At 41.0% G+C, this 25,215-nt stretch overlaps 2 protein-coding genes across 4 annotated transcripts; one reads left to right on the forward strand and one right to left on the reverse strand.

Annotated features, from left to right (window-relative positions):
* Positions 1–1,112: 1,112 nt before the first annotated feature.
* On the reverse strand, positions 1,113–14,270 carry LOC103368751 (probable GPI-anchored adhesin-like protein PGA55). 3 transcript variants are annotated; one of them, XM_008297210.1, is made up of 6 exons: positions 14,075–14,270; positions 12,080–12,263; positions 10,512–10,615; positions 7,434–10,058; positions 5,364–5,572; positions 1,113–5,263 (listed from the first exon to the last, which is right to left on the reverse strand). In XM_008297210.1, the coding sequence occupies exons 2-6, from the start codon at positions 12,261–12,263 to the stop codon at positions 5,170–5,172; spliced, it is 3,216 nt and encodes a 1,071-aa protein (XP_008295432.1). In that variant the 5' UTR covers positions 14,075–14,270; the 3' UTR covers positions 1,113–5,169. The 3 variants fall into 3 exon arrangements, with proteins under 3 accessions (XP_008295432.1, XP_008295431.1, XP_008295430.1); XM_008297209.1 differs by having other exon boundaries at positions 14,185–14,269; XM_008297208.1 differs by having other exon boundaries at positions 12,080–12,266; positions 14,185–14,269.
* A 1,891-nt stretch (positions 14,271–16,161) lies between these two features.
* Positions 16,162–23,048, forward strand: phb (prohibitin). The gene is made up of 7 exons (XM_008297211.1): positions 16,162–16,222; positions 17,752–17,845; positions 18,920–19,081; positions 20,173–20,315; positions 21,630–21,746; positions 21,838–21,933; positions 22,042–23,048. Exons 2-7 carry the CDS (start codon positions 17,761–17,763, stop codon positions 22,252–22,254), a joined length of 816 nt encoding a protein of 271 aa, XP_008295433.1. The 5' UTR covers positions 16,162–16,222; positions 17,752–17,760; the 3' UTR covers positions 22,255–23,048.
* The last annotated feature ends 2,167 nt before the right edge of the window (positions 23,049–25,215 follow it).

Genomic DNA, 25,215 nt, shown 5'->3' on the forward strand with positions numbered 1-25,215 from the left:
TCTTATCCTGAGCAAAAACATGTCCGTTTAGGGAACTTAAGGCTCAAATATCGTGGTTTTTGTCAAATTTTCTGCCAGAATTTTTTACATAGAATGAAGTTAGTGATCGTACAAAATCAGCTGATTCCGAGGAGGTCAGGTGGGAGGAAAAACGGCCCGTTTCCTCCTATTCAGTGGAGGATTGTGGGTCCAGGACTGAGGGGTGGGAGATAGGTAGGAGGGTGGGTGGGTGGGGGGTTGATATTGCCGTTACCTTGACGACCATAATCCCCACTCCGGCCCCGCCCCTCGACCCCTCATGCCCCTCCGCCACCTTCCTCTCCCACTGTGCTAAATTGTTCTGCTCTGACTTCCACCTGCCGCCTCCACTTCTCCCCCCACCCCTCACCGTGCTGAGTCCCCCCCCAATCTCACCTACCGATCCTCCTCACCCTCCTCACCCACCCACCCACACACACACACACACAAAAACACACACTTCCCACACCCACGCACCCACGGGCCGAACCCACCGACAGGCACAAAGGCAGGCAGATAAACGGAGAACCACACCCACCCACACTCTTCCTCGGCGTCTCGGTTATGTCACCGAGGATGAGTCAGACGCCTGTGATTGGCCGACGCGCCCCCCGGAGATATTGGCATCACGGTTTTTTCTGATCATGATGTTTGCTCCGAGGCCTTGGAGTTTACCGGTTAAGCACCAAAAAAAATTTTCTGTGAAGTTACCACAGCAGCTGCTTGAATATGAATTATTTCCCTCATAATGAGCCTTTTCAGCGCCGCGTTGAATAGCTGATGCAGAAAAATCATTGCTCAGCTTCCTTTCTCCATAGCTACAGATTTTTTCTAGCCGACCAACTGTTGGCAAGAGGCGCGCGGTGCCAATTAAGAGAGTTTCTGTTCAAACGAGCCACAAATACACACAACTCCGAATGAAAGAGGCACTGTCACGTCGAGAGACAGTGAAGCGTCTGAAATGAGCACGTTAAGAAGGTGAAAACCAGTTTTCGCTCTGTGTTTTTTTTCTTCTCCTCCTCGAGGCTTTCAAGGCGACCTGAGAGAGGAGGATTCAGCTCAAGCCGGCGTCCATACTTCGCCTTCCCCTCCTCTCTCTCCCCCTTCTTTCCATTTCCCTCTCTATGGTCGGCATAGCAACAGGCGTCAGAGATGGCACTGTTGCTCCGACTCCCTCCTCTCCCTTCGTCTCTCTTTTTTTTTTTTTTCTGCTTTCCTGACTCTGTATTCGGCAACAGGTGTAAAACGTATTAAGAATTTCTGACGATTGAAAAAAAAAAAAAAAAAAAAAAGAGCAGCAAAGATGAAGCACTTTTTAAAGGAATGTGCAATTACTGATTTATTCCTGACAATGTGTGCTGGCGAAAATAGCGCACCGCTCCCCCTAATGGACAGTAGAAATTCTTAGTATTTCATCACAGATCCTCCTGGGTGGTCTCTCAATCTGTCATGACACAAACCTCACGTGTTTGTCTACCTGCCTCCGCTTGTCTCTGAGTCCGGCCTTAGTGTTGAGACTCAGATGGTGACTAGTGACTTTGTAAAAAACAAACAAAATAAAAAAATGTATGAAAAAAAAAAAAAAAAAAACGAGTGGAGAAAAAAAAAAAGTTGTTGTGTTAGCATGAGTGGCCTCCCCTCATGTGCTGTGTGTGGTGTGCCATTGTGTGTGAAGACGTGTGTGTCCTCAGGTCTATGTCAGGTTTTAAAAAGCACCCAACCTTCCTACCAACCCCGACATACCCCCCTCCCCTTCCTTTACACTACTCCAGCTACAGTATTATGTAGCTCCAAACCGCCCCCCCCTCTTCCCATTCTTACTCCTGTCTGATAAGAGGCCTGTGTTTTACGAGGACAGTTGGTATTAGTATTTTGCACTCTGCTCGCTGATCTTAATGCACTTGCAAGCATGGCGGTCGCACTCCGAGTCCCACCTTGAAGAGAGCTTCTGCAGCCCCATCATCATCCACTCACAGCTGAAAGCACAGGTGGCACAAAAAAAAAAAAAAAAGAAAAAAGCTCACCCAGGCCAACTTTCTCCTCCTGGGTGGCAGCTAAAAAATCAATGCATTCATGCATCCTCGGCTGTGGGAAGTAAAACGTGGTGGTGGAGGCCGGAGTGCGACCGCCACGCTGGTTGTGGGGAGTGATTGTGTCCTGTCAGCCTCCTGGTTAGTGTTCTGTTCTAATCTGCTGGGCTCCCTTTGTGAACCTGTGGACGGTGCTTCTGTTCCAAGTGCCATGTGAGAAACAAAACGCTTCAGTTACAAAAGAAAAAAAAAAGAAAAAAAAATTTAAAAAGATGTTTTACTTACTATGTTATTTTAATTTACCTTTATATATTTTTTTTTTTGTTCGTTTGTTCGTTTTGTTATCCAAGGGTTTAAAGTTCAAAGCTCATACTCTATATGTGGGGACCTGCCAACCTGCACTCCTTTTAAATGTGACTTTCTGTTGGTCCGAACCATGTGTGCCAAATGTATATTCCTCTGTCGATGCTTTGAATATTAACAGTGCATAAAAAAAAAATATGAAGAATAATTCTGTTTTTTTTTTGGATGCATTTTCCGTCAACCTTGAAGAAAATATGAAAAACCGAGTCGTCACAGTGTGTCAGATTTGTATCCCAAAAAAAGGTCACGGGTGCTGACAGAATTTTTTGCTGCAGTTTACACAAAAAAAAAAGGTTGAACACAATTTGTACGTTTTTTTGGATTTGGTTGCAGTCTTGCTCCAGCGTAGGCCTGCACTGTGCCTCTCTCTCTCCTCGCACACAGCTTACCTCAATCCGAGGCCCCCCTTCTATCCTTTTCACTGTGTTTTACCAGCTCTCGCATCGTGTCAAACCACGACTTGGTGGTGTTTACAACTTTTAATATCAGTATCACAGTGAAAAGGACCCGGACAAGGTGCATTCAAGACTCCACCAAAAGACGTATAGGTTCACTAGAAAATCTCCATGGTATTCCTCTCTATGGATTTCTGTTTTTTTTTTGTTTCCAAAATGGTTCCTATGACAAGCGAGGGAGCAGATGTTTTCACACAGCTGTGCAGGGCTGCCAATACTGTAACACAGCTGAACAAACCCCCCCACCACCACCTCCTCCTGCTTATTGGCTGATCGCAGCTCAGCCTCGGCCTGCTCCAGACACAACATTTCCGCTTTACAGCTGATCTTAGTTCGCTTTAAGGATTGTTAGAGTCCTTCCTCTTCTCCTGTGATGCATCTGCAGAGCCAAAAACTCCATATCAGCCCCTTTCCCTCTGCATAAAATAAAACATCACATCTGGAATTTGAAATTGCATGCATTCATGTGCATGTGGAAAACAGATTATAATCCTGTTTTTTTGGTTTCTTTTTTATGCTTTCAACATCCTCCCCTCTTGGCTCTTTAGCGCTAAGATGCCTTTGAGATGAACTCAATCAGCGGGGCGGGTGTTTCATGTCTGGTTCAAACTGAAGCCCACCCCTCTTTCTACTTTGACCTGCCGTCTGAGAGCTTTTCCATCATCTTGAAACGCTTTCCCAGCCATTCCAGACACTTATGCAAGAGTACTTAGCAACTCAGAGATGCACCGGAGACAAAACAGTGTTTCAAAGTACAAATACACAAATCTTTCTGAACCTTTGCAGTTTTAGATTTGATAGGACTTGATTAACACTCATAGTTTTAGCTCTGAAAACCACAATGAGTGTAGTATTTCCAATAGCTTCTGTCTGTCTTGGCTTGTAGCTGAAGTCCTTCACAGGCGCCCACCGTTCAGCTCTGAGGTGAATTTCGTTCTTTTATATGGTTTCTCAGGTCATTCCAAACAGCAGTTTTCCTCATGTAAGAAACCACTTATCTTTGCATTTACTAACACACACATCATTGTTTCACTGAGTTCACTGCACAAACTGTCACACCAGTTTTCCGTCACGCCATCCATGTTTGATGTAAGCTTTAGTATTCCGAGTCAAACGGAGAGGACCCGTCAGTGGCTTATTTCCAATTTCCGAGCCGCTGCGTTTCGCTCGTCCACACTGAGAACCCAAACAGCCACATCTGCCTGCAGCTACTGTTTCGTTAGCAGCCATTTCTAAAGGTGATGCAATGCAGCAGCATTGCAGAGATGCTAAGAAAGTGCAACCTGGCTGGGCTTGTCATGTACAGTACTAGAATGCATGTTTAGTCAGTTAGAAAATAAGGCATGTGTGTATGTACAGCTCACTGTCTTTTTCCATGTTAGTTTAGTCGTCATGTAGTGGTTTGGTGTGAAGGAGGCGAATGCCAGTCCGCTGCCCCCCCCCTGTGCCACCTGTCCTCACCTTCAGCATGGGCACTGCCAGCTGGTATACTCACGAGACATCTTAACCGAATCTCTGGGAATGCTTCAGAAACACATCCATCCCGCTACACAACTCCTGTTAGAGTTCAGTCGCCGCTGGTAATTTCCTACAAGGCATACCCAACAGGTTGACTTCTAGATCTCCTTTACTCTGTCCTTCCTTGTGTTGTTCTATTTTATTTGATTTTTTTTTTTGTTTTCCTGGTTGCAAAACACACTTCTTCTCGTCTCGACTTTGTTTTTTAAACCCTTTGAATTGATGCTGCTTCTGTGCTTGACTCTGGGTTTACTGCGTGGTGCCATGTTGTCCACATGGCCTTTAGAGCTTGTAACGCTTCAGTGTGTAATGTTACCATATGCCTTACATGTTTTCCAGGACTAATAAAAAAAGCATAACAAAAAAAGACAGGGAATGTGTTTTTTGTTTTTATTTGTGTACCCATTAAAAACTGAGATTTCTACAAATATTAACATTTTTAATAACTATACCATGATTCCAACCACCTGGACGGTACAAAACGTCTATCTGTAGAGTATAAAAAACACTGTAAAAAAAAAAAAAAAAGTGTGAAGTAATGCAAACAGTGATTGCTGGTCACTTAAATTCTGAACCTTTCTTAAAAGAAAAACAATTGTGTAAAAGGTTGTAAAAAAATTTATAAAATCTGCCCTTATCTGAAAGAGATTTGAGTTACAAAAGACTTTTGAACAATCAAAATGCAACACTATTAATCAAAATACAATTTCAGTGCAAACTGCTTTAAACATAAAATTAAAATGCATATATAAAAACCAACATTGGAACTCCTTCTCTGCATTTTTTTATTCTTGAGACTTGGTTGCCGGATCCTCAATCCCTTTGGAGGTCAAGACCTCAGACAAGCGCGTCAAGTAACTGGAATCCGGGTAACCGCTCCTGAAACAAAAAGAAGACTGTTCATCTCAGATACATGGACTTAGTGTTTGTGACCTTTAATTCTGGAGCTCTGTCAGATGTCCTCTCTGGCCTCACTCACCCTGATTTGCCTCCCTGTAAGCTGGTCTTGTGGGGGATGCAGTCCCAGGTGACCCTGGCCTTGGCGTCTTTGCCTGTCACGGTGAAGGTGAGTCCCTGCCGGAAGGCTTTCTCCAGCCGGGGCACCAGCCTCTTTGCCTTCTGGTTGTCAGGAAGGTAGGCTTCAAATGTTCCTCCTTGAAATGGCTTCCCAGGAGACGGGTGACCCTCCTGGGAGGATAGAAAGCAAAGACCGCAGTCATGATGAAAGTCTTTGGATGTTGTCATGTATGCACTAAAAGCAAAGTCATCCAGGTCACCAGGTCATTGTAATCCTAAGAGCATCACTGGAATGCAACTCAACGTCACTTTTTGGTTGTTGAAGATGTTTCACCTTTAGTTCAATGGAGAGTCTTTTACACAAATATACATATATATATATATACTGTCATCCCCAAATCACATGACAAAACCCCCATTAAGGACCCAAGACTTGCATGTATCGAGGTGTGAATGGTGATAAAACTTAGTGCCTTATAAGTACCTAATAAGTCGTGCTTCCAACTTCATCCTCTGTTTAGAGATGGCTGTTCAGGTTTAACATAAATGGATTCCTTCACTGTCCAGAATGTGAACATGAGACAGTGGAGAGGCACTATGACACCACTTATCAGGTACTTTAACAATAATTTATTGAGATCCCACCTCAGGCAGGCTGATGAAACTTCCTGGGTAGGAATCTCAGGAATGCACTTGTTAGTAGCGGCATTGGCCTCTTTCCCTGTTTAAAGATGGCTTCCTTAATTACCCTTTACTATGTTAAACTACCTACACAGAAGAGGTGGTCTACAAAATCCCTTACTAGGTACTTATGATGCAGTCCTGACGTCCCTCCCCAGACAGTTTCACCACCATTCACACCTCAATACATCCAAGGGTTGCTAAAGGGCCATTAGCCATCTGATCTGGAGTTGATAAAATGCATCTGAAGCCTCCAACCAGTTAACTAGAACTGACAAAGCCTCTTGGATAAGCAGTACCTGTAAGCGCTGCCTGGTACTACAGACAGAAGGAAATCAAGAAACATGTGCAAAACTGTAAAGTTTTAAAGTCCTCCTCCAGTGAAATAAAGTTTTTCATCTCGTTAACACATCCATATGATGTTTTTAATTTGGTATTTCTACTTTGAAACTGCAGCCGAATGATAACTGCCTCAAATTTAGACTTTTCACAAGTAACAAATCTAGGAGTGGAGGGTGGAGCTTTTTATATCTTTATTCTGCAAAATCATTCTTGTGAATTGCTGAATTACTCTAAGATTAGGCTTGTCATTGTGTAAAGTGTTTTTACAATGTTTGAGCTGAAGTGAAGGTGAGCTGGTGTGCTCGATCTGTAGCGGAGCGACTTCATAAATCTGCACATTCTAGAGGAAGGATCTCCAACTCCAGTCCTCGTGAGCTAACGTCCTTAAGGTTTTAATGTGAATCAGGTGTGTTGCAGTACGGGAACATCTAAAACCTGCAGGACAGTAGCTCACGAGGACCGGACTTGAAGATCCCCGTTCTAGAGGAAGCAACAGCATAGAGTTACATCTAACAGATTTTAAGCCAGAAAGAAATTACTTTCATGGAAACAAACTTAGAAATATTTAACTCTGCTACACAGAGATGAGGTTTGGGGGTTTTAATCAATTACTGGAGAAGGACTTTAAAAAAATACATTACTTGCTGTGCAGCACTACAAAGTGGCAGTTTGATTTCAAGACCCAGATAAACCAGAATAAGTCTGTGTGGGAGGAGTCAACTACAACAAAAGGTGAAATTATATGTAAATTTTATAACAGAAAAATCATAACACAGAGCTTCAATGTGCCATACTACTTCCTGTGAAGTGGCTAAAGAAGTTAAAACAATAGAAAACCACAATTAGTGTACAGTAACCAGTAAATAGATGCCAACTCAACAGCCTTATCTGGCTTCATTCATCATCTACTCTGAGACAAACCATAAAAGGCTTTCCAGTTGACAAAGTGACCGGCCTCTATCAGATACACCAGTTATCAGTGAGAATAAGTTTGAAGGAAGCCACTCACCCCCTGGATACCATCAGGAATGCAGTAAGTGATCTTGGTGGTTTCGACCTTGCTGTGACCCGGTACACTGAACTGTAGTCTCGTTTGGATCATTTTGCCCCGGATGCCCCAGGGTACTTGCTCCGTCTTGGGGCAAACTCTGCAGTTGGTGTGCACCGTCTCCAGGCACTTGGAGCACATGGAGACCCCACATTTGGTCCTCACCACCGACGTCCCGGTCTTCCCGCACACACAGATGCAGGTGTCCTGGATCTCTGTATTTTGTCTTTGACCTGCACTGTCTGTCTGGGTTTCCTCTTTCTCGCTGCAGGTCGAGGTAAGCCCGACACCATTCACGCGTTGTGCAGTCGTATTGTTTCCTGCTGCAAAGTAACTGACCAATGACTCACTTTTCTGTGCGTCACTCTCTACTGCAGCTGCAATTTTCACTTTCTCCCTAATGACATGGTCTTTTCTCACTAGCGGTTGGCTAAAGGATCCATTCACCGCTTCTTTCTCACCGAAATCACTTCTATAGGTCGTTTTCCATCCCTGACTCCTACTACTGCCAGTCCCTTCGGCTGTTTGGTTCTCTAGCATCAACTGGGAATGACCAGTGCTTTTGGCCTCATTTATTTCTGAAGAACTCGAGGAGTTAGAGGAGTTGGAGAGGTGGTGTTGTTCAGGTGATTGAGCCAAAGTTCCAGAAAACACCTCCCGCAGTGTAGCACCAACCTGAGAACACAACTGTTTTGGACCAAGAAGAAATAAGGTCTTCTTCAATGTCTGGATGGTAACCTTCTTGAAGCGGCTCCGCACCTCAGAGCAACAAGCCTGCAAGGTTTCATCTGCTGTGTCGGTGATTCCCAGCTCTGACAGGTGCAGCTTCTGCACAGAGAAGTCCAGACCAACCACGTCAATCAGCTTCTGTAAGCCGAACTGGCAAGACGTCACTATGGATGAATCTGCCCCTCGTACAGTAACTGTCAGATCTCTGCTGCCCTCTGAGCAGCTCTCTTTCATCTGGACATCAGAAGTCAGGTTCTCCACTCTGGTGCTGTAGGCTTCTTTTATGTGCTGCCACATCACCCGGGAGACTGTAAGATCTGCGTTATAAACTTCTATCTTCTCCCTTCCGGTTCGGTTACTGAAGCTAGAAGACCTGCCCCTGGCTCTGATTGTGGATTTGCTGGAATCGTCTTTACTCATCTGACTCATTACTTGGGCTTTCTGCTGAGGCGTTCCTGAGAAACTACTGGCCCGCTTCAAGCTGGATCCAGATCCAATAGGTGGAGGCGCAGTAACTCCTGACAAACTGGACAAAGGAGTGCTAAAGAGGGAAGTCTTGGGTCGAGCATCTATTAGATCTAAGGAGGTTTTATGCTGCGTAGAGGCTAAAGAAGGCAAAGCACTCTTAAATAAAATGTCCCCACCAGTGTTTTGGGCTTGGGAGACAGCTTCACCAGAAATCCCTGCTGGTTCTGACAGTACATCACGTCCTAACATTGGTCCTGGGCGAGTTTGTCTGCTGGAAGACGGGTTTGATCGCAGGGTGAAGTCACTTGGTCGACTGCCTAACCCAGTCAATGCCGAATCCTTAAACCTAGCAGCTAGTTTATACCTTCTCGCACCTTCAGCTCTTTTTTCATCTTCCTCTGACCTCAGAATCTGATCTTCAATAGATCCTACAGTCGTGAGTCTCTCCTCACCAGCATGAGCTGATGAACCAGAATCATACGAAGGAAATCTAAGCAGACTGCCTACATCCTCCTCTTTTTTATCCCTCACTTTAATGTGGTCCAGGAGAAGAAAATGTTTTGCATCAGCCACGTCACTGCTGCTCCCGACAATGTAAATATTTCGGTCATCTTCGTTCAAAAGAATCTTGGGAAGTCTGACACTTAAGATCTCCAGTGCCCTTGGCAGTCCTCCCCTGGGGGACAGGATGGACTTTGGGAGTTGGGCTCTTCGGGTCTTGGCCTCATTCTCCTCGTAAAGCTGACTTATCGCCTTTTTCGCCAACTTTAAGCGCCCCCACTCTCGACCACCCTCCCTCGCCGCCGCTGCAATCTGCAGAAACAGAGTGGTCAAACCCTGATTGGTCACATCCACCACGTCAACGCCATACTGGCTGAGGATTTGCTGGTATTCCTTCTGGCAGTGTTTCTGCAGATACTGAAACATGTCTGCATCCAGGATGAGTGAGAAGTCCTCCTCTGAGGTGGAGGGAAGCTGCAAAGCTGCTCCGTCAGTCTGCCCATTATCTTCCCAGTCATAACCTCCAGGAGTCAGGTCTCTGTGTGAACCTGAGCTGAACTCATCCGAAGGCCTGTCAGGGTGACGTTTTTCTCTTTGCTTGTTAGGTTTTCTGGTCTGATCTTCTGACTCATGAGGCTTCTGTGCTATCTGAAGAGACAAATTACCACTTGGGGCAGGTTGATCTTCGCTTTCTGCTGACTCGGTGCCTCCCAGTATTTGTGCCAAGGCAGCCTGCACTTCGCTGTAGGAGCCACACAGTGTACAGCAGCCCTCAGTAGCGGAATAGTTTATCTGGACATCACGGTGGCTCTTACGGATACTTGTCAGTGCCACGATTCCTCCTGGGAGCTTGCTATAGTCAACAGTTGCTGATAAACTCAAAATGACCTGTGATGACAGAAAAGGAGAGACAACAAACATCGCATTTTACTGTCTGTGTAGCTTCTTAGTCATCCAGGTCATGGTAATCCTAGGAGCTTCAGTGGAAAGTAACTGGACTTGTCTGTTAGGTTCAAGAATCTAAAGGTTATGTTGGATGCCTTTTGCAGTGTAACAACACATGAGAAGGTTTCCAAATGGTTTGCACTCAAACACAGTAGAAAGTCATTTCATGGAGCTTTAAGGTGCTGTTTCCTATTTTATGTGCAGATTCACTCCAATACAAAGTCACCTTAGTCATTTCAGAATGATTCATTCTTCCAAATAGAGTTACTCAAGTCACCTGGTGTTTTTTTCATTTATATCACAGAAAAACAAATTATCCCAAAGCCATTTTTTCCCCCCTCCAACATCGTGCAGCCCTACAGCTGAAATATTCCTGAACATTGTAGTTAAATGCACCTGGTCTGGGTCCAAGCTTTCACGATGCTCAGTTGCAGTGAGCTTGTACTTCTTCCCGTCCACTTCCAGAATGTGCCGGCTGCGCTGAATAACGCTCTGTGCCACTGTGTGAGAGGAATCATCAGACGGAAATCAATCACAGACTGTGAGGCATCCTGACTAAGCATTTCTGCCACTGGCCACTCCATTGACTTCCATTCCAGCTTAGCATATATCACTGGTGACAGCAGACATAATGCAATAGCTGATCAATTCTATGTAAATGACTGCACAGTGTAAAGAAATGGTAATTAGTCCAGCAACAGGGCACCAAAAACTTTTAGAAAATAACTATCTCATTTAAAAAAAAAAAAAAACACCATCATTTTCTTTTATCAAAATACAGGCTCTGGCAATATTTTTACATAATGTTTTTTGGGATTTTTGTAATATTTAATGAAGGACAAAAATTATTACGAGAGGGTAACGTTAACTACAAATAATTAGAGTTCATCCTGAAATAATATTAAATCAACACTTTGAACAACGATACGTTTATTTGCCGATATTAGAAGTCTGCCACAATCTATTTCCATTACATTTAATTTAGGTGCTTGTGATTAACATGAAGCTCTGAACAAGCAGCTAACATGTGGTTTCGCTAAATTTATTCCTGAGTTTTAAAAACATGAAAACTAAATTATGATCATAAAATGAAATTTAAAAAAAAACAACTATCCAATCATTTTAACAACAATACAATAAACATGGTATTCATGATAAAATGCCACATTTCTCATGTTTAAGTGCAATTTCTTTATAACTTTAACAACAAAAGATCATTTGATAATCTTTCAATGTAGAAAATATAGAAAACAAAACTGAAAACTCATTTTAAGTGTTTAAAAATTAGATCATAACAAAATAGTTCTTGTGTCAAAAATGTCAAAATCTGTTGTAAAACTAGTAATTCAATGTCAAATCGCAAGAATCTAGAGTTTTGCATGCAACTTTACATGACAATCTTGTATATTTGACAAATCTTTAATGTTAGAAAAGTCTGTCCACCTACAAAATGAATGGCTTAAAAAAACATGTAAATCCAGTATTGTAAAACAAATACTGATGGTTATAATTACAGATCATATCAAGTATAATTAGTTTTTTTTTACACACAGTAAACATCTTATATTTTTATGCATAATAATCTTATATCTATCTAATGTCTGACAGATTTTGAATGTCTATAAAGTATCTCGACTGATAAAGTGAATGGATTTACTTTTGAAAAATGCAAAACCACTGTTTATAAACTAATACTTATGATAGTAATTGCAAGAATAAATTCTTAGTTTTAGAGAGGTAAGAGAGAATAACATGTTGTGGCACATTACATTTTTAGTAGATATTTTTATTTCCAAAAATGTGGATTTGCTGTTCCACTGGGAGACCTGAGTGTAAATATAATCAGTGTAATAATATAGCTTTCAGAGCAACATGTTTCTGCAACAGAATCGATGAATTATTCATTTAAAAAGCCTCCCATCACTTCACATGCAGATCTGCGGACACACCCCGACCCCACTGACCTCCTCTGTCTTCGAAGGTGATGAGGGCGGCGGGCGGCGTTGCCTTGACGATGACGACAGCATCTATCTCCCCTCCTCCGTTGCCGGATCTGAGAAAGTGGATGAGGAGTTTGTCTTTCAGCCTCGCATCCTCGATGTCTGTGGGCAGACCGCTCACCCTCACGGTCCTGCCCGCCTCTGCCATCTGCTGGGAGGAAACACAAAAACTGAGTGACGGCGAGACGGACGGAAACACACAAATGTCATGATTCTGCAGAAAAACGTTAGAAATCAATGTGATGGTGGCAAAAAAAAAAAAAAAAAAAAAAAAAACTAACAGGATGCCTCTTTGTGAAGCTGTTAATGTTAGTGTCAGACAACCATGCAAAGACCCCACCCTTGTGAATAAGAGGAGAGGCATTTTTGATCATCTAACACCCTCTATTGGGGGTTACCAAGACACTGCATCAACTTGGTAAAAATTTTCCATTACAGTCACAGTAAAACACAACTTCGCTGAGCAAATAACCTCAGATTTATGAAGATAATCAGCCCAGTCGCTGCAGATTTTTATGACTGTCAGACCAGCACAGGCTTTGACAATTCAGATTTAATCATCCTAGTGTCTAAACTACTGATTTATTACTTTGTCTTGTTGGAGTAAATGTTGTGTCTTCTTTTAGTGCAAATATATGTGCAGCATTTATCAAATGTATACAGCACCTTGTCATACACAGAGGAGAGTCAAAGTTTACAGGCAAAGGCGAAAAAACATAAAGCATGTATGAAACAAAATATAGAATAGAAAATTTCGCTAATTCCATTTAAAAAAAAATAAAAAATCAAAAACAGTGCAGACAAGCTGGATGAAGTGTGAGCAAATTTTATAGAAAAATGTCAAAATCTGCAGCAGACTAAAATTCATTAATGAAATAAATTATAAACAGTGCAGACAAGCTGAATAAAGTGTGCACTGATTTTAAGAAATAAGTTTTGAAAGCTGAAAAAGACCAGATGAGAAAAATAAAAGCTTGTAAAACATAAAATATGCATACACAAAAAAGAAAGTATTAGATAAAGTCCAGGCGAACAAAATCAAATTAGTCTAAATAAATTAAAAACAGCACAGACAAGCTAATAAATAGTGCACTGATTTTATAAAATATTTTTCAAAAATGAAAAAAAACTGTTTAGAAGAATAAATCCATGTAAAACACTGAATATGCAAAAAAAAACACATATAAGATTAAAATAAATAAATTTAAAAAAAAAATAAAAATACAGCAAATACGAATACGAATACGAAAATGAAATTAATTCAATAAATCACGGTGCAGACAAGCTGAATAAAGTGTGCACTGAATTTAAGAAATAGGTTTTGAAAGCTAAAAAAAAAAGACCAGATGAGAAAAATAAAAACACGTAAAACATAAAAATAGGCAAAAATAAATAAATAAAATATGTATTAGAATAAACTACAAAATACGGCTTAATAAAATCAAATTTATGAGGCTAAATAAATTAAAAGCAGTACAGACAAGCTAATAAAGTGTGCACTGATTTGATCAAATACATTAAAAAAATACTGAAAAAGGTCAGACGAGAAAAATAAAAGCACTTAAAAGATACTGCATGCATTAAAATAGAAAAGAAATCAAATGAAGCGTGTAAAGGTGCAGAGAAGTTGAACAAAGTGTAGATGGTGACTGATCCTGAGGTTCCTCCCCTTTACCCTTTTACTGTCTGTCTTCCTGCTCCACTGACTGTCAACTGGTTTGCAGCTCAGTCACTAAACTTCTCTTCATCTACTACATGCTGATTTCCGCAAACTGCACATATTACTGCTTGTAAAATCATTTTTCTACACATTTTAGCGCTTTTCTGCTGATATCTGCTGCCAGTCTGCAGTGTTTACTTCCACACTGTGTCACAACACGCAGCCAAAAGCGAGAGTGAAGCCTGACAGCAGGGCAGAGAGTCGAGGAAGTGAAAAAAGAAAAAAAAATCCTCTCTCACATCTCCACCGACGATCTGCTTATCGACGGGATCTGCACTTTCGATCTGTTGGACGCCTTTTCTCAGAGTCGATGAATAACTCGAATACCATTTCTCTGATCTTTACTGACCTTGCGAATGCTTCGATTTCTCTCCAACCTTTTAGAGATCGTCACTCTTTACAAGCCATGGAGGCAAAGTGAAACTGATCCAGCGTCGGTGTGGTTTCGCTTTGTGTCCGACAGGGGGCGACCGAGCGCTGCAGCCTGAGCAGATGTGCCAGAAGTGTGCAGGTGAGTCACTCTAGGCAGTGCAGAATGTGAGAATATGCAAAGATGTAGATGTCAGGGAGAACGCAGAGGAAGTGCCCCCCCTAAATATTGAGAAGCTGTGCACTTTTTTTTTTCAATAAGCTGCAAAAACATAACTTATAGTTGCAAATTTGTGCTTTAAAAAAATCACCAGAATGCAGGAAATTGAGTGTTTCGTGCTCAAACAAGTGTGTGTGTGTGTGACATCTGATGATAATAATTTTATTTTGGGTGATATTGATCATATATTAATGTGACTGGCATTATGAAATAAAGCTGAAAAGTTTAGGCACTGTCTGATTTTTAAGGATTAGAGACCTTTAACTGTCACAAGCACACTTATACATAGTACAACACACAATGAAATGCATCATGCACCTGTTCCAGACCAAAACAATGATGTTAATAATAATAAGAAGAAGGCGAATAAAGAATAAAACACAATAGATAAATATATCTATGAATATGTAGGTAGATAGACAGAAATAAGAAAAATAAATAAATAAAAGTGTCAATTTTATGTGATTTTATGTAAGTAATTATAATGTGAGGGATTAACACCCTACAAAAATTATATAAAATACTACTTCATCTGATGATAGTATATATTAAGGCAGACCCCAACAGCATTAATAACTATGGCGATATTAATTACCAACCGCAAAAAGTTTAAATATGGGCATCAAGATTACATTGTTTATTTATGCTGTTACTTTAGTAATTTGCATATTATGGATGAAAACCACCGCAAAGATCATGTACAATACTACATAATCTAACTTTAATACATGTTAATGTTGAGATCCTACAGTGTTTTATTTGTGTGGGACATGCAAATAAACACATGCCTAAATTACTTGTAGGCTCAGTGATAAAAATCTCTCTCTTTTTTTTTAAATGATTTGGTAAATTTGAGCATCTCTGGTGTCTCACAACAGGTGCCTGAACAGTTAAAAAATAACAAATAAAAAGCACAACACACCAGAAATAGAAACAGCCAGCAACTTCTTGTCTGAGGACATAAACCTGTATTCTGGCCTAAAGAGCTTGAAAGTAATAGGATTAGAACCACGATCAAAATAATAAACTTAGTCCTGAAAGAAAAGCAAACAGTCAGTGCAGTGATGCTGAAGGTGCTGTTTTGTGCTTTCTCTTCCTGTTTTCAGTTCATCTATTCAGTCAGTCAAGCGTGGCCGGAGGTTTTGTTTGAACTCTGGGGAGACGCATTAGTGATCTTTGGTCCGGTCCACCCAGACTAAAAACAGTAGTCGAGTCACTGTTTATTATGTAGCACATTTTAACAGTTTGACAGCCGTTGCACCAAAGTGCTTCCTAAAAAAATGAAAAAATAATGACAATACATGTTGTGCTTTATTAAGTTAGCCCAACAACTTTAAATATTGAGGTTAAGACCCTACACTATGATTTAAAGTAAGATTTTACCGAATGATTTTAATATTAGGAATTAAAACCCCACATCACATAATTTAAAATACTTTTCTTAACTGTAATACATATTAAGGCTGAGGTTTACAGTGTTATTAAGTATAAAGATAAACTTGACTAATGTTGTATTTTAGAATTACAAATTACTGAATTTACCAGAGCGAATATAAATATTAAGGCTAAGCCTCTTTAGCTTTATTAATTTGGGGGATTAACCTGACTAATTTAGAGCAATAGATGGCAGTAATGTGTCACTTTGAAAACACTCTGTGACAAACCATAGAAGAAGAGTCTCGGTTCTGTCCAATCAGAGGCTACGTTGCTGCCCTCGGTGCGCAGGCGCAGTGGAGCAGATATTGCATGTGTGGTACGTCGTGTCCGGTGGAGGTCACAGACATCTGAAAGGACTGAGGTGAGTTGTGACATGGAGCGTGTTCGTAGCTTAGTAATTGCTGTGTTAAACGTTACTGTAGCTTTCATTATACATCGACCAGGAGACCTTTATTGTTTTTTATATGTAAATAATGTTATATCGCTTAATCTGATTGAGATAAACCGGCTAGCTTCTCTGCATGTCCATGAACGACAGATAACGTGCGTACTGTCACCCGGCGTGTCGCTTGGACTGCACTTACGCGACGAGTTTAATTTTCGTTTAATGTGTCTTAAATATACTGTAGGTAGTGTTGTAGAACGTCGTTAACTAAGCTGTAGCGCTCCGTTTGTTCAATTTGACTTAGCAGCTGTCTCAGTCCACAGCTAGCCAACAAGCTAATGCTAGTGAGGGAGCTAAATTAGCTAACACCCCCAGCCTTGGCATCAGTCAGCCCAAGGCCAAAGCCAATTGTGCCTGGAAGAGAAGGGATTTAACCTGCTGGCTCTCTAACAACTGTCACACAGGGCTGAAAATATGTGTACATATATACGTTTTGTCATGATTAAATGTTTTATTTAAGTTGATGTTTAATAATTATTTGAATTTGCATGTGTTTAATAAAGATTAGATGATTTTGAATTTAACCACGTTAGCATGAAAACCAAGGTGCACAGTTTATAATTTTATTGCTAAAACAACAACATACAATTACTAAATTTAAACGCATTAGTAAAAATGAATAAGGATAAATGAGTGGAGATTAACTTTCCAAACATGAAGCAGTTTCTAGTTGTTGTTGTTTTGTTTGTTTTTTTGCTCCAATCGGATATTTCTGTGGACTAATTTTTTACTGTGACATAAAGTCCTGCACCTCTGTGGAAACAGCACAACCATGACTAGGAATAAAGAGAACTGTGACTGATAATAGTTAGGGACCTACTTGTGACCCTGGCTTCACAGGTGCCCTGAGGAGTGCATTTTTTGTTTGTTTACCGAATGTGATACAAGCAAATAGTTTGGGTTTTTAATGTTTGAAGTGAGACTTCTATAACTAAGTATTGGATTTGATTAAGTTGCTTAATAGAGCTGCGCATCACACATGATTAGTTTATGGACCATTAAAAGGTCGACCATCAGATCTTACTTTGTTTTAACACTTTCTCTCTCTGGCAACTAGTGTAATTTTTACAAAAGGCAAGGGAGGAAAAAAACATGACTTTTAAATTCTGCTGGTGAGTTTTATGTGCTCTGAGGACCTTGGACAGCGACGACACACTGGGAGGTCAAAGAGAGAGCATGCTTTGGGTTTGTTTGTTTGTGCAACCGAACTTTGCGTTTTTGTATGTACTATTATGGTCATTTGCCTCTCATGTATTTAGGGACACTATTGAACGCAGTATCGGATGATTTTGTTACAGCTAAAGTGTCTGTCGCCGGTACTGCGATTGTTTTATCGCCCAAACCTTCTGTCACAAATATTTCAGTGGTTTACATTGCATTAGGTCTAAACTTGTTAATGTGTACTGAAGGGTTTCAGTGTCTTATCTTGTTTTGATTCCCTGCAGGTTGCTGTCATGGCCAAGTTATTTGAGTCAATCGGAAAGTTGGGCCTTGCCCTGGCCATCGGTGGAGGTGTTGTCAACTCTGCCCTTTTTAATGGTGAGTGCTGACTTCGTGAAGTTCACTTTTTGGGGTAACTCTGGTTATTTATTAAAGATTTTTGATATATGGGGTGCACTGGGAGCTCAACCAGATAAGACGGCATCCAATGAACAAGGGCTATAGTTCCCCGACGCAGCAGTTGTGAGTTCGAATCCCGCTCACGGCCCTTTGCTGCAGGTCTGTCCCCACTCGTCTCCCCCCTTTCCTGTCTCTCTCCACAGCTCTACTAAAAATAATAAAGGCAAAAAATAAATTAAAGTTAAAAAAGAGATTTTTGTTATATTTGTTATATTAAAAAATGCAGGACCCAGTAAAGAAGTCAGGCAAATCTCATGACAAGTTATGTATCATAAAATGCAGGGCTTTCCAAAAACATAACACAAACACAACGCAGACCAAAAACTCGTTCTAAAACTAGCAACCTTTATTACTCTTGTGAATGACCTTTGACATGGAAACAAACATTTCAACAGCAGCAGCTTGTTAAATGAGGATAGAAAAGATGTGAGAGCAAGACAAGCCACACTCAGGTCTAAAATTCCTCTTGGTGCACCATCTCACTAAATAACAGTAAATACAAGTGAACCTGCACAAACTGTATATGACTTTCAAAGTCCTCTACATGCTTGGTTGTCTGTCTCTAAATGTTGCCCTGTGATAGACTGGTGACCTGTCCAGGGTGTCCCCTGCCTTCACCCTGAGTCAGCGGTTCATAGATGATGGATGGATATTGTCTAAACACTTAGTCTTAGCCACATCTTACGTGTTCACCTATCATGGTTATCATGGTTTTGTAATTCAATTCAGCTGTTGCAGTTTGCAGCTTTTCGCTTGTGTTTGATCAAATTGATTAATATGTTTTCTAAAATGTGTTGCTAATAAACCCAATCACAGCTGTTTAGCTTGTGTAGCTCTCAGTAGTGTAATTTATGCAAATTATAGTTTATCAGCATCATATGTCAAAAATCAGACAAACACTGCCATAGATAAATCAGTGTTCTCACTAAAGTCTTTGGCAGTTTGAAATCATGTACACTGTATACAAGAGACTGACTGTCCTTCTCTCTGCAGTCGATGCAGGGCACCGGGCCGTGATATTCGACCGGTTCCGAGGCGTACAGGATGCTGTTGTTGGCGAAGGGACCCACTTCCTCATTCCCTGGGTTCAGAAACCTATTGTCTTTGATTGCCGCTCCCGTCCACGCAACGTCCCTGTAATCACAGGCAGCAAAGGTACGCGAATAATCAGAGGAACTGCTGTCTTCTGTTTTTTGTTTTTTTGTTGCCGCATCTGTCTTTCAAAAATGAGAAGGCTAAGCTTCATGGTTTCTTTAAGAATCCTTCTAGTAATCTCTTAAATATATTTCTTTTTATTTTGTAGCAACAAAAACCAATTGGGTGAGTGCAAATGGTTTGTTTTGAGTGAAAAATATAGACGTGTAGAAGAAGGTCATTTTTATGAAATATGATTTTTTGGATTCAGTGAAGATTTCCTCTGGAACACCATGTCACAGATAGGTAGTCACAGAAGTTCAAGCACAATTTATTTTTTATTTTTTTAACCCATTTCTGGGTCGAATAAAAGCTATAATTTAAAGCTAACATACCTTTGAAACCTCTCCCAAAATATCAGAATTGGCATCAGCCTCAAAAATCCATATCAGTAGGGCCCTAGTTTTGGGGTTTAAAGGGTTCGACTAATGAGTAAATACATCTTCATATTTTGTGTAATGCACTGGGTTTATTCAGACAGGATTCACTTGTGTTTCTCACAAAACACTACGAGCAGGGCCATTTTAGGTTACATGACCTCGAATTGTTTAAGTGTAGCAGCTGAGCGCAGTGAGGTCAGATCAGATTAAGTTTCTCGGTCACATTAGCTGCTCCACTCTCAGCTTACACCAAACATGTTGAGTAAAAACTGCATCTGAAATCTGATTACTTCCTAAAGTATATATATATATTTGTATTTTTAACAGCACAGATGCTACTGAATAACCACAGGAATATGAACGGAGCGCAGTAGGAATACTGCAGGCAGGAGTTTGTCTTTAGATTCCTCTTGCTCTTATGCGAGTTGCTACTCGTTGTTTATAAATTATAGCCTGCGTGCAGAGAGATGTATAATAGATGTAGCTTTCCTAATGGCTCACTTGTGCAGATTATTAACAGCCAGGGCACACGAGGACCTGCACTTTCACTCTGTGCTTGTTTGAGAGATCATTACTAGAACACGTGACGTTTTAATCTATGAAAATAAGGAAAAAATACACGTTCACTTCGAGCTAATATGACTCATTTATCTGAACCATTTCACCCCACAGACCTGCAGAATGTCAACATCACATTGCGTATCCTCTTCCGGCCGGTGACGACTCAGCTGCCACGTATTTTCACCAGTATCGGAGAGGACTATGATGAGAGGGTGCTACCGTCCATCACCACAGAGGTCTTAAAGGCTGTAGTGGTGAGTATCGGTCACTGGGGCACATTATCACATTGACATACGTCTGCAGTGTGTCGAGCAGGTGGAGTCTGAACACCATTTAACAGATGCATCAGCTGATAAATGACTCAATCGGACTTTATTTGTGCAAGACTGTTCATATAAATGGAATACAAGAAAATGTTTTGTACAAAACAAATGGAAGAAAGTAGCTCCATAATCACCTAATAAACATTGTGTTATACATAAAGGACTCAATAGAACAAAGACTGAGGAACTGATCAGGAGCAGAGCAGCCAGCATGGATCATTTGCTGACATCATTATCTTATCAATGATTAATAACGCAAACCTTCATCGCTCTTACCGATTCCAGTCATTGATTTAACTCTTAAAAACTTGCCTCTGTGTATCAAAGTTGCATATTCAGAAGTTCTTTTTTCAATGGAAATAAACCCTTTCTGCCTTAAAATGGCTTAGATACTTTCCGCTGCAGGCCATTTTTGGGCAGCCTGAACCTTTACACGTTCTGACCACAAAAAAAACACGACCCTGTAGAACATCTTTCAGGGCCGTTTTTGGGGGAGGAAACAGTTCAGGGTTGGTATTTCTGAGCAGCCCTGAAAAACCGCTGTGATGCTGATTTAACTCAGAGGACAACAAGTGCCTTTTTTTTTGCCTTCTTAATGTCCTTGTCCAACAGCAGTCTTCACCTCTCAATCATTGCCATCTTCATACCTCCATATAGGAAAAAAAATAAATAAATAAAGCACTATTCTTCTATTTCCTGCACAGAACTCGAGTTACATCCAGTAACTACTTTTCTCGTTGTTTTGGTGCACTGTGAGGTTATCATGTTAAAATCCTGCAATGCAAAGGAAGCAGAAATGCTAAAAGGATCGACTACAGGAACTTTACTGTAACCCCCTTCTCACACTCGCTGCAGCTTTAGCACACCAGCTAACCTATTATTCTGCTAAAACACTAACACATACTCAAACCAGAAACTGATTTTAAAGAACCACCCTGCGAGCTGACAGGATAGGCGCCTTTGGTTTGTTACATATGAAGCCCTGGAAGCCTGAATCCATGTTTCTGAGACTGTCATCCGTACACCGCAGTTTCAAGAAGATAGACGCACAGTTAAGGCGTTGACTGCTCGTGATGTGTCTTCCAGCAGACAAAAAACCCATTTGGACATGTTAACAAAGTGAAAAACTTGCCCGCTTGTGTCCCAACTGTAGGAGAAGCAGCCAATAAGAGGCACAATAAGCTAACAGATGATTTATTTCACAATGAATTGATTTATTAACTACTATAAGTATGTTTCTTACAGGCTAGGTTTGATGCCGGCGAGCTCATCACTCAGAGAGAGCTGGTGTCCCGGCAGGTCAGCGAGGACCTCACAGAAAGAGCCTCCACCTTCGGCCTCATTCTGGATGATGTTTCACTGGTATGAAGCTGCCGGCAGATTCTGCAGCAATGTCCACGCTACCTTTTTTGGTTGCACGTTAACTTTGATAAACCGTCTAATTGCGTTTCAGACACACTTGACCTTTGGAAAGGAATTCACGGAGGCTGTTGAAATGAAGCAGGTGGCTCAGCAGGAGGCGGAGAGGGCCCGCTTTGTTGTCGAAAAGGTATCATTTATAACATTCTTTCTGTAATACTTTTTCATTCAAGTCTATGTATGCGGTCTTTATTGGGGAGAGAATGGGAGGTTAAAAAGGTCGAATTTGCATTTCTAGGCAGAGCAACAGAAGCAGGCGTCCATCATCTCAGCAGAGGGAGACTCTCAGGCTGCCTTGCTCATCGCCAACTCCCTGATGGAGGCCGGCGACGGTCTGGTGGAGCTCCGTAAGCTGGAGGCCGCCGAGGACATCGCCTTCCAGCTGTCGCGCTCCCGCAACGTCACCTACCTGCCCTCAGGACAGGGCACGTTGCTCCAGCTGCCCCAGTGATAGCATCACGTCGCCCCCCCACGTCTGCCCCCACTCTCGCTGTCACCAGCCGCCACACGGGCCGCGGAAGGGGTGGTTGGAGGATGAAATAACGGATTCTCCCAACTTCACAGTACATTCCTCCCACTCTTTCTCTAACCAACTCTGGACTGGGCTCTGCTGATAGCAGCATGGTGAGAGACAGAGTGAGAGGTCTGCGATGGATAACTCATGAAGTCCACCCTTGTGTAAGGAAGTGAAGGGGTTAACTGCTCCATCTGTGATAATATATATACACACAATATAACTTGTTCTTTTGTTTTGAGAAGAATGTCCAAAGCAGTAAATTCTCTTAAGATTCGTTGTTTCTGAGGAATAAAGTAATTTTTTGCATCAAGGCAAACTGTATGTGACTCCTTTTAAAAGATAAGATGATAAATTGTGAATGACAAATGCCATTATTGTTGTGCTGGAAAGTTGATTATTGTGCATCTGCAGTATATTCAAATCTGTCACGAAAAGCTTACCTGTCTCTTTAAGACATAACTGACAAGCGATGATTCATTCATTTGACTTTAGTCTTTGTTTTCTGAATGCTAAAGGATTAATGCGCTGGAATAAAAAACTGCTTTCTAGCTAATTATTTCTTCATGAGTAATATTGCCACCCGATTGGAATGTGCCTGTCGGACAGTAGAGGATGAGCCTTCATTCTTTACAGTTTTTGCCGTGGCTTTAGTTTGTGCGGAGGAAGTGTAAGCCCCAACGTTTCAGAAATGGTTCAACTTAACAATAAAATTGTCTTTCTACCTCCCAGGTGTCGGTCTTGTTGGTAAAGGATTAAAAAAAAAAAAAAGGTGAAAGTGCAGGATTTTTATATTGGACGTAATCACATTTGTCACCACATGAGGGTGCTTCATAAATGCATTCTTTTTTTAATGCACTAGATAAAATACTTTGTGAATGGCAGCTGTGGTGACAGAAGTAAAGGTTTGTTTTGTAGCGATATTAAAATTAAAACCTACGAAGCTGAATGTTTTCTCATGTAAATTTCACGACGGAGCCATGCCACAGTTTAATTTTAGACGCGGCAATGATTTAAATTCAAATTACTGAATCTCAGATATGAATGTTTTATATCCATCATACATTTTTTAAACCTTGATCATATGAACAGTCACTAATGATTAATATCAATGTAATATGCAATGTGGTCACTTTGCTGACCATAGGCGAAGGTTTCAGGATGCCCTCTTCAGTGTTTGGTGCATTTGTCTACAATCCTAGTCGGTATACAACAGAAGTGGATGTGCAATGTTACGGAAATGTCAAAGGATTCAGTGCTGTCATCTCAAAGCTGGAACAGTATTCATTCTCACGTAAAATGAAAAACTATTTCTCAGCTGCTCTTTGCTGGAGGGATTGTGTTGCTCTAACTTACTCTCTGAAATACCCCAAAGGTGTTCTATTGAATTCATGTCAGGACACATTCTTTTCCAGGTCGTAGTTTTCACCTTGTTTTTGTGCAGAACCTCTGATGGGATTTTGTGCTTTGGATGGTTCTCATGCTGGAATAATCATCTTCAAGTTTTTGCAGACTGGGAGTCATCTTGTCAGCTAGTATTTTTTTTTGTTAACGCACAAACATTCATCTATAAATGTCATCTCTCCAACACCTTTTACACTCATGCAGCCCCATATCATCAGCCCCACTCCCAGCTCTGTGTGTCACTGTCAGGACTATGCATTCACTGTGGTCGTCCTGATCAGGTTCACACCAAACAAGCTGGACTCCATCTGAGCTGAACTAATTTATCTTGGCCTTATCTGACCAAAGAATGTGCTCCCAACATTTATCAGGCTTCTTTTCATGCTCTCCAGCTTTATCATGCAGCTTTGTTCCGGAAACATTGTTTTGTTTTTTCTGAGATTTAACTAGTCTTACATTGGAATTGTAAGATACTAGTTAAAAATTAAATCAATCAATGATACACACAATTTCCTTTAAAGTATAGGTAAATATATGTTAATGCTTTGGGGAAAAAAGTGTGTAGTTTTGTGGCCAATTGCTGTAAAAGGATGAGTGATCATTTGTAAAAATACTGATTTTTGATGTTCAGTTTTGGCCTGTTTTTTAGAGTTAACGTGAAAATAAATACTTCTTGTTTGTAATTTTACTAGTTTTTATCTGCAATTTAAAAAAACAGGTCAAATCTTTGAAATAGTGAAACAGTTAATAGATATTACACATTTTCCAGTACAAAACTACACATAATTTTTCCTTTTAAATAATGGCAGACGTCTGTAGAATCATGATGTTTTTGCTCATTAAAATACACGAAGCAAAAGAATATGTAATTTGCATTGAATGTACATGTGATGTGAATTTTTTTAGGGTTAACATCTAATTAGCAGGTCTTAAGAAGGGCAACAACATTATTATCAGTAATTTCTTCCCCTTAGATTTTGCCAGTTATGAGGAATTTAGGGAAACAGACCAAATAACTAAGTTGTTGAAACATCTGTGCAGTTAGTTGGCTTCAAAAGAATAAAACTACAGTTAAAAGTGTTTTGTTTTTTATTCTTTTAGGGGCATGCAGAGAAGACACATATTGGTGCATAAAAAAATCTCCACAATGCTGTAAATGAAGCGTCTGACACTCCAAATGCTCCAGAAGAAGACCCTTTAGTGAGAGGCTCAGTTAGAACCTCACACCCAGGGGCCTCCAGAGAACCAAACCGCTCTAATGTTCTCATAAAACCGAGCGATGCATTATTAAAGCCTCGGCATAAATTAATCGCGGTGTCAGAATCCTCCCTGTGAGCGAATAAAGACGCTCCTCGGGGTCTTTTTTCTCTCCTTCTCGTTATGATTTTAATCAATCAAGGATTCCTGCTCGACGCGTGGGCGCGCACCGTGCCCTGTCTGGTCTGGAGACCCAGACACGCCGCCGCCGCCGCCGCCGCTGCCGCGCGCCCGACC

The sequence above is a fragment of the Stegastes partitus genome, unplaced genomic scaffold, assembly GCF_000690725.1.
Source record: "Stegastes partitus isolate 25-593 unplaced genomic scaffold, Stegastes_partitus-1.0.2 Scaffold1199, whole genome shotgun sequence".
In the NCBI taxonomy this organism is placed as follows: domain Eukaryota; kingdom Metazoa; phylum Chordata; class Actinopteri; family Pomacentridae; genus Stegastes; species Stegastes partitus.

Excerpts from the sequence above, each read along its gene's own strand:
- LOC103368751 (XM_008297210.1), bottom strand. The coding sequence starts at position 12,263 with ATGGCAGAGGCGGGCAGGACCGTGAGGGTGAGCGGTCTGCCCACAGAC. Across the intron at positions 10,059-10,511 it reads AAAGCTTGGACCCAGACCAG|GTCATTTTGAGTTTATCAGC; the intron begins GTGCATTTAACT and ends CTGTCATCACAG. Across the intron at positions 5,264-5,363 it reads TTACAGGGAGGCAAATCAGG|GAGCGGTTACCCGGATTCCA; the intron begins GTGAGTGAGGCC and ends TTTTTGTTTCAG.
- phb (XM_008297211.1), top strand. The coding sequence starts at position 17,761 with ATGGCCAAGTTATTTGAGTCAATCGGAAAGTTGGGCCTTGCCCTGGCC. Across the intron at positions 17,846-18,919 it reads CAACTCTGCCCTTTTTAATG|TCGATGCAGGGCACCGGGCC; the intron begins GTGAGTGCTGAC and ends TTCTCTCTGCAG. Across the intron at positions 20,316-21,629 it reads AGGTCTTAAAGGCTGTAGTG|GCTAGGTTTGATGCCGGCGA; the intron begins GTGAGTATCGGT and ends TGTTTCTTACAG.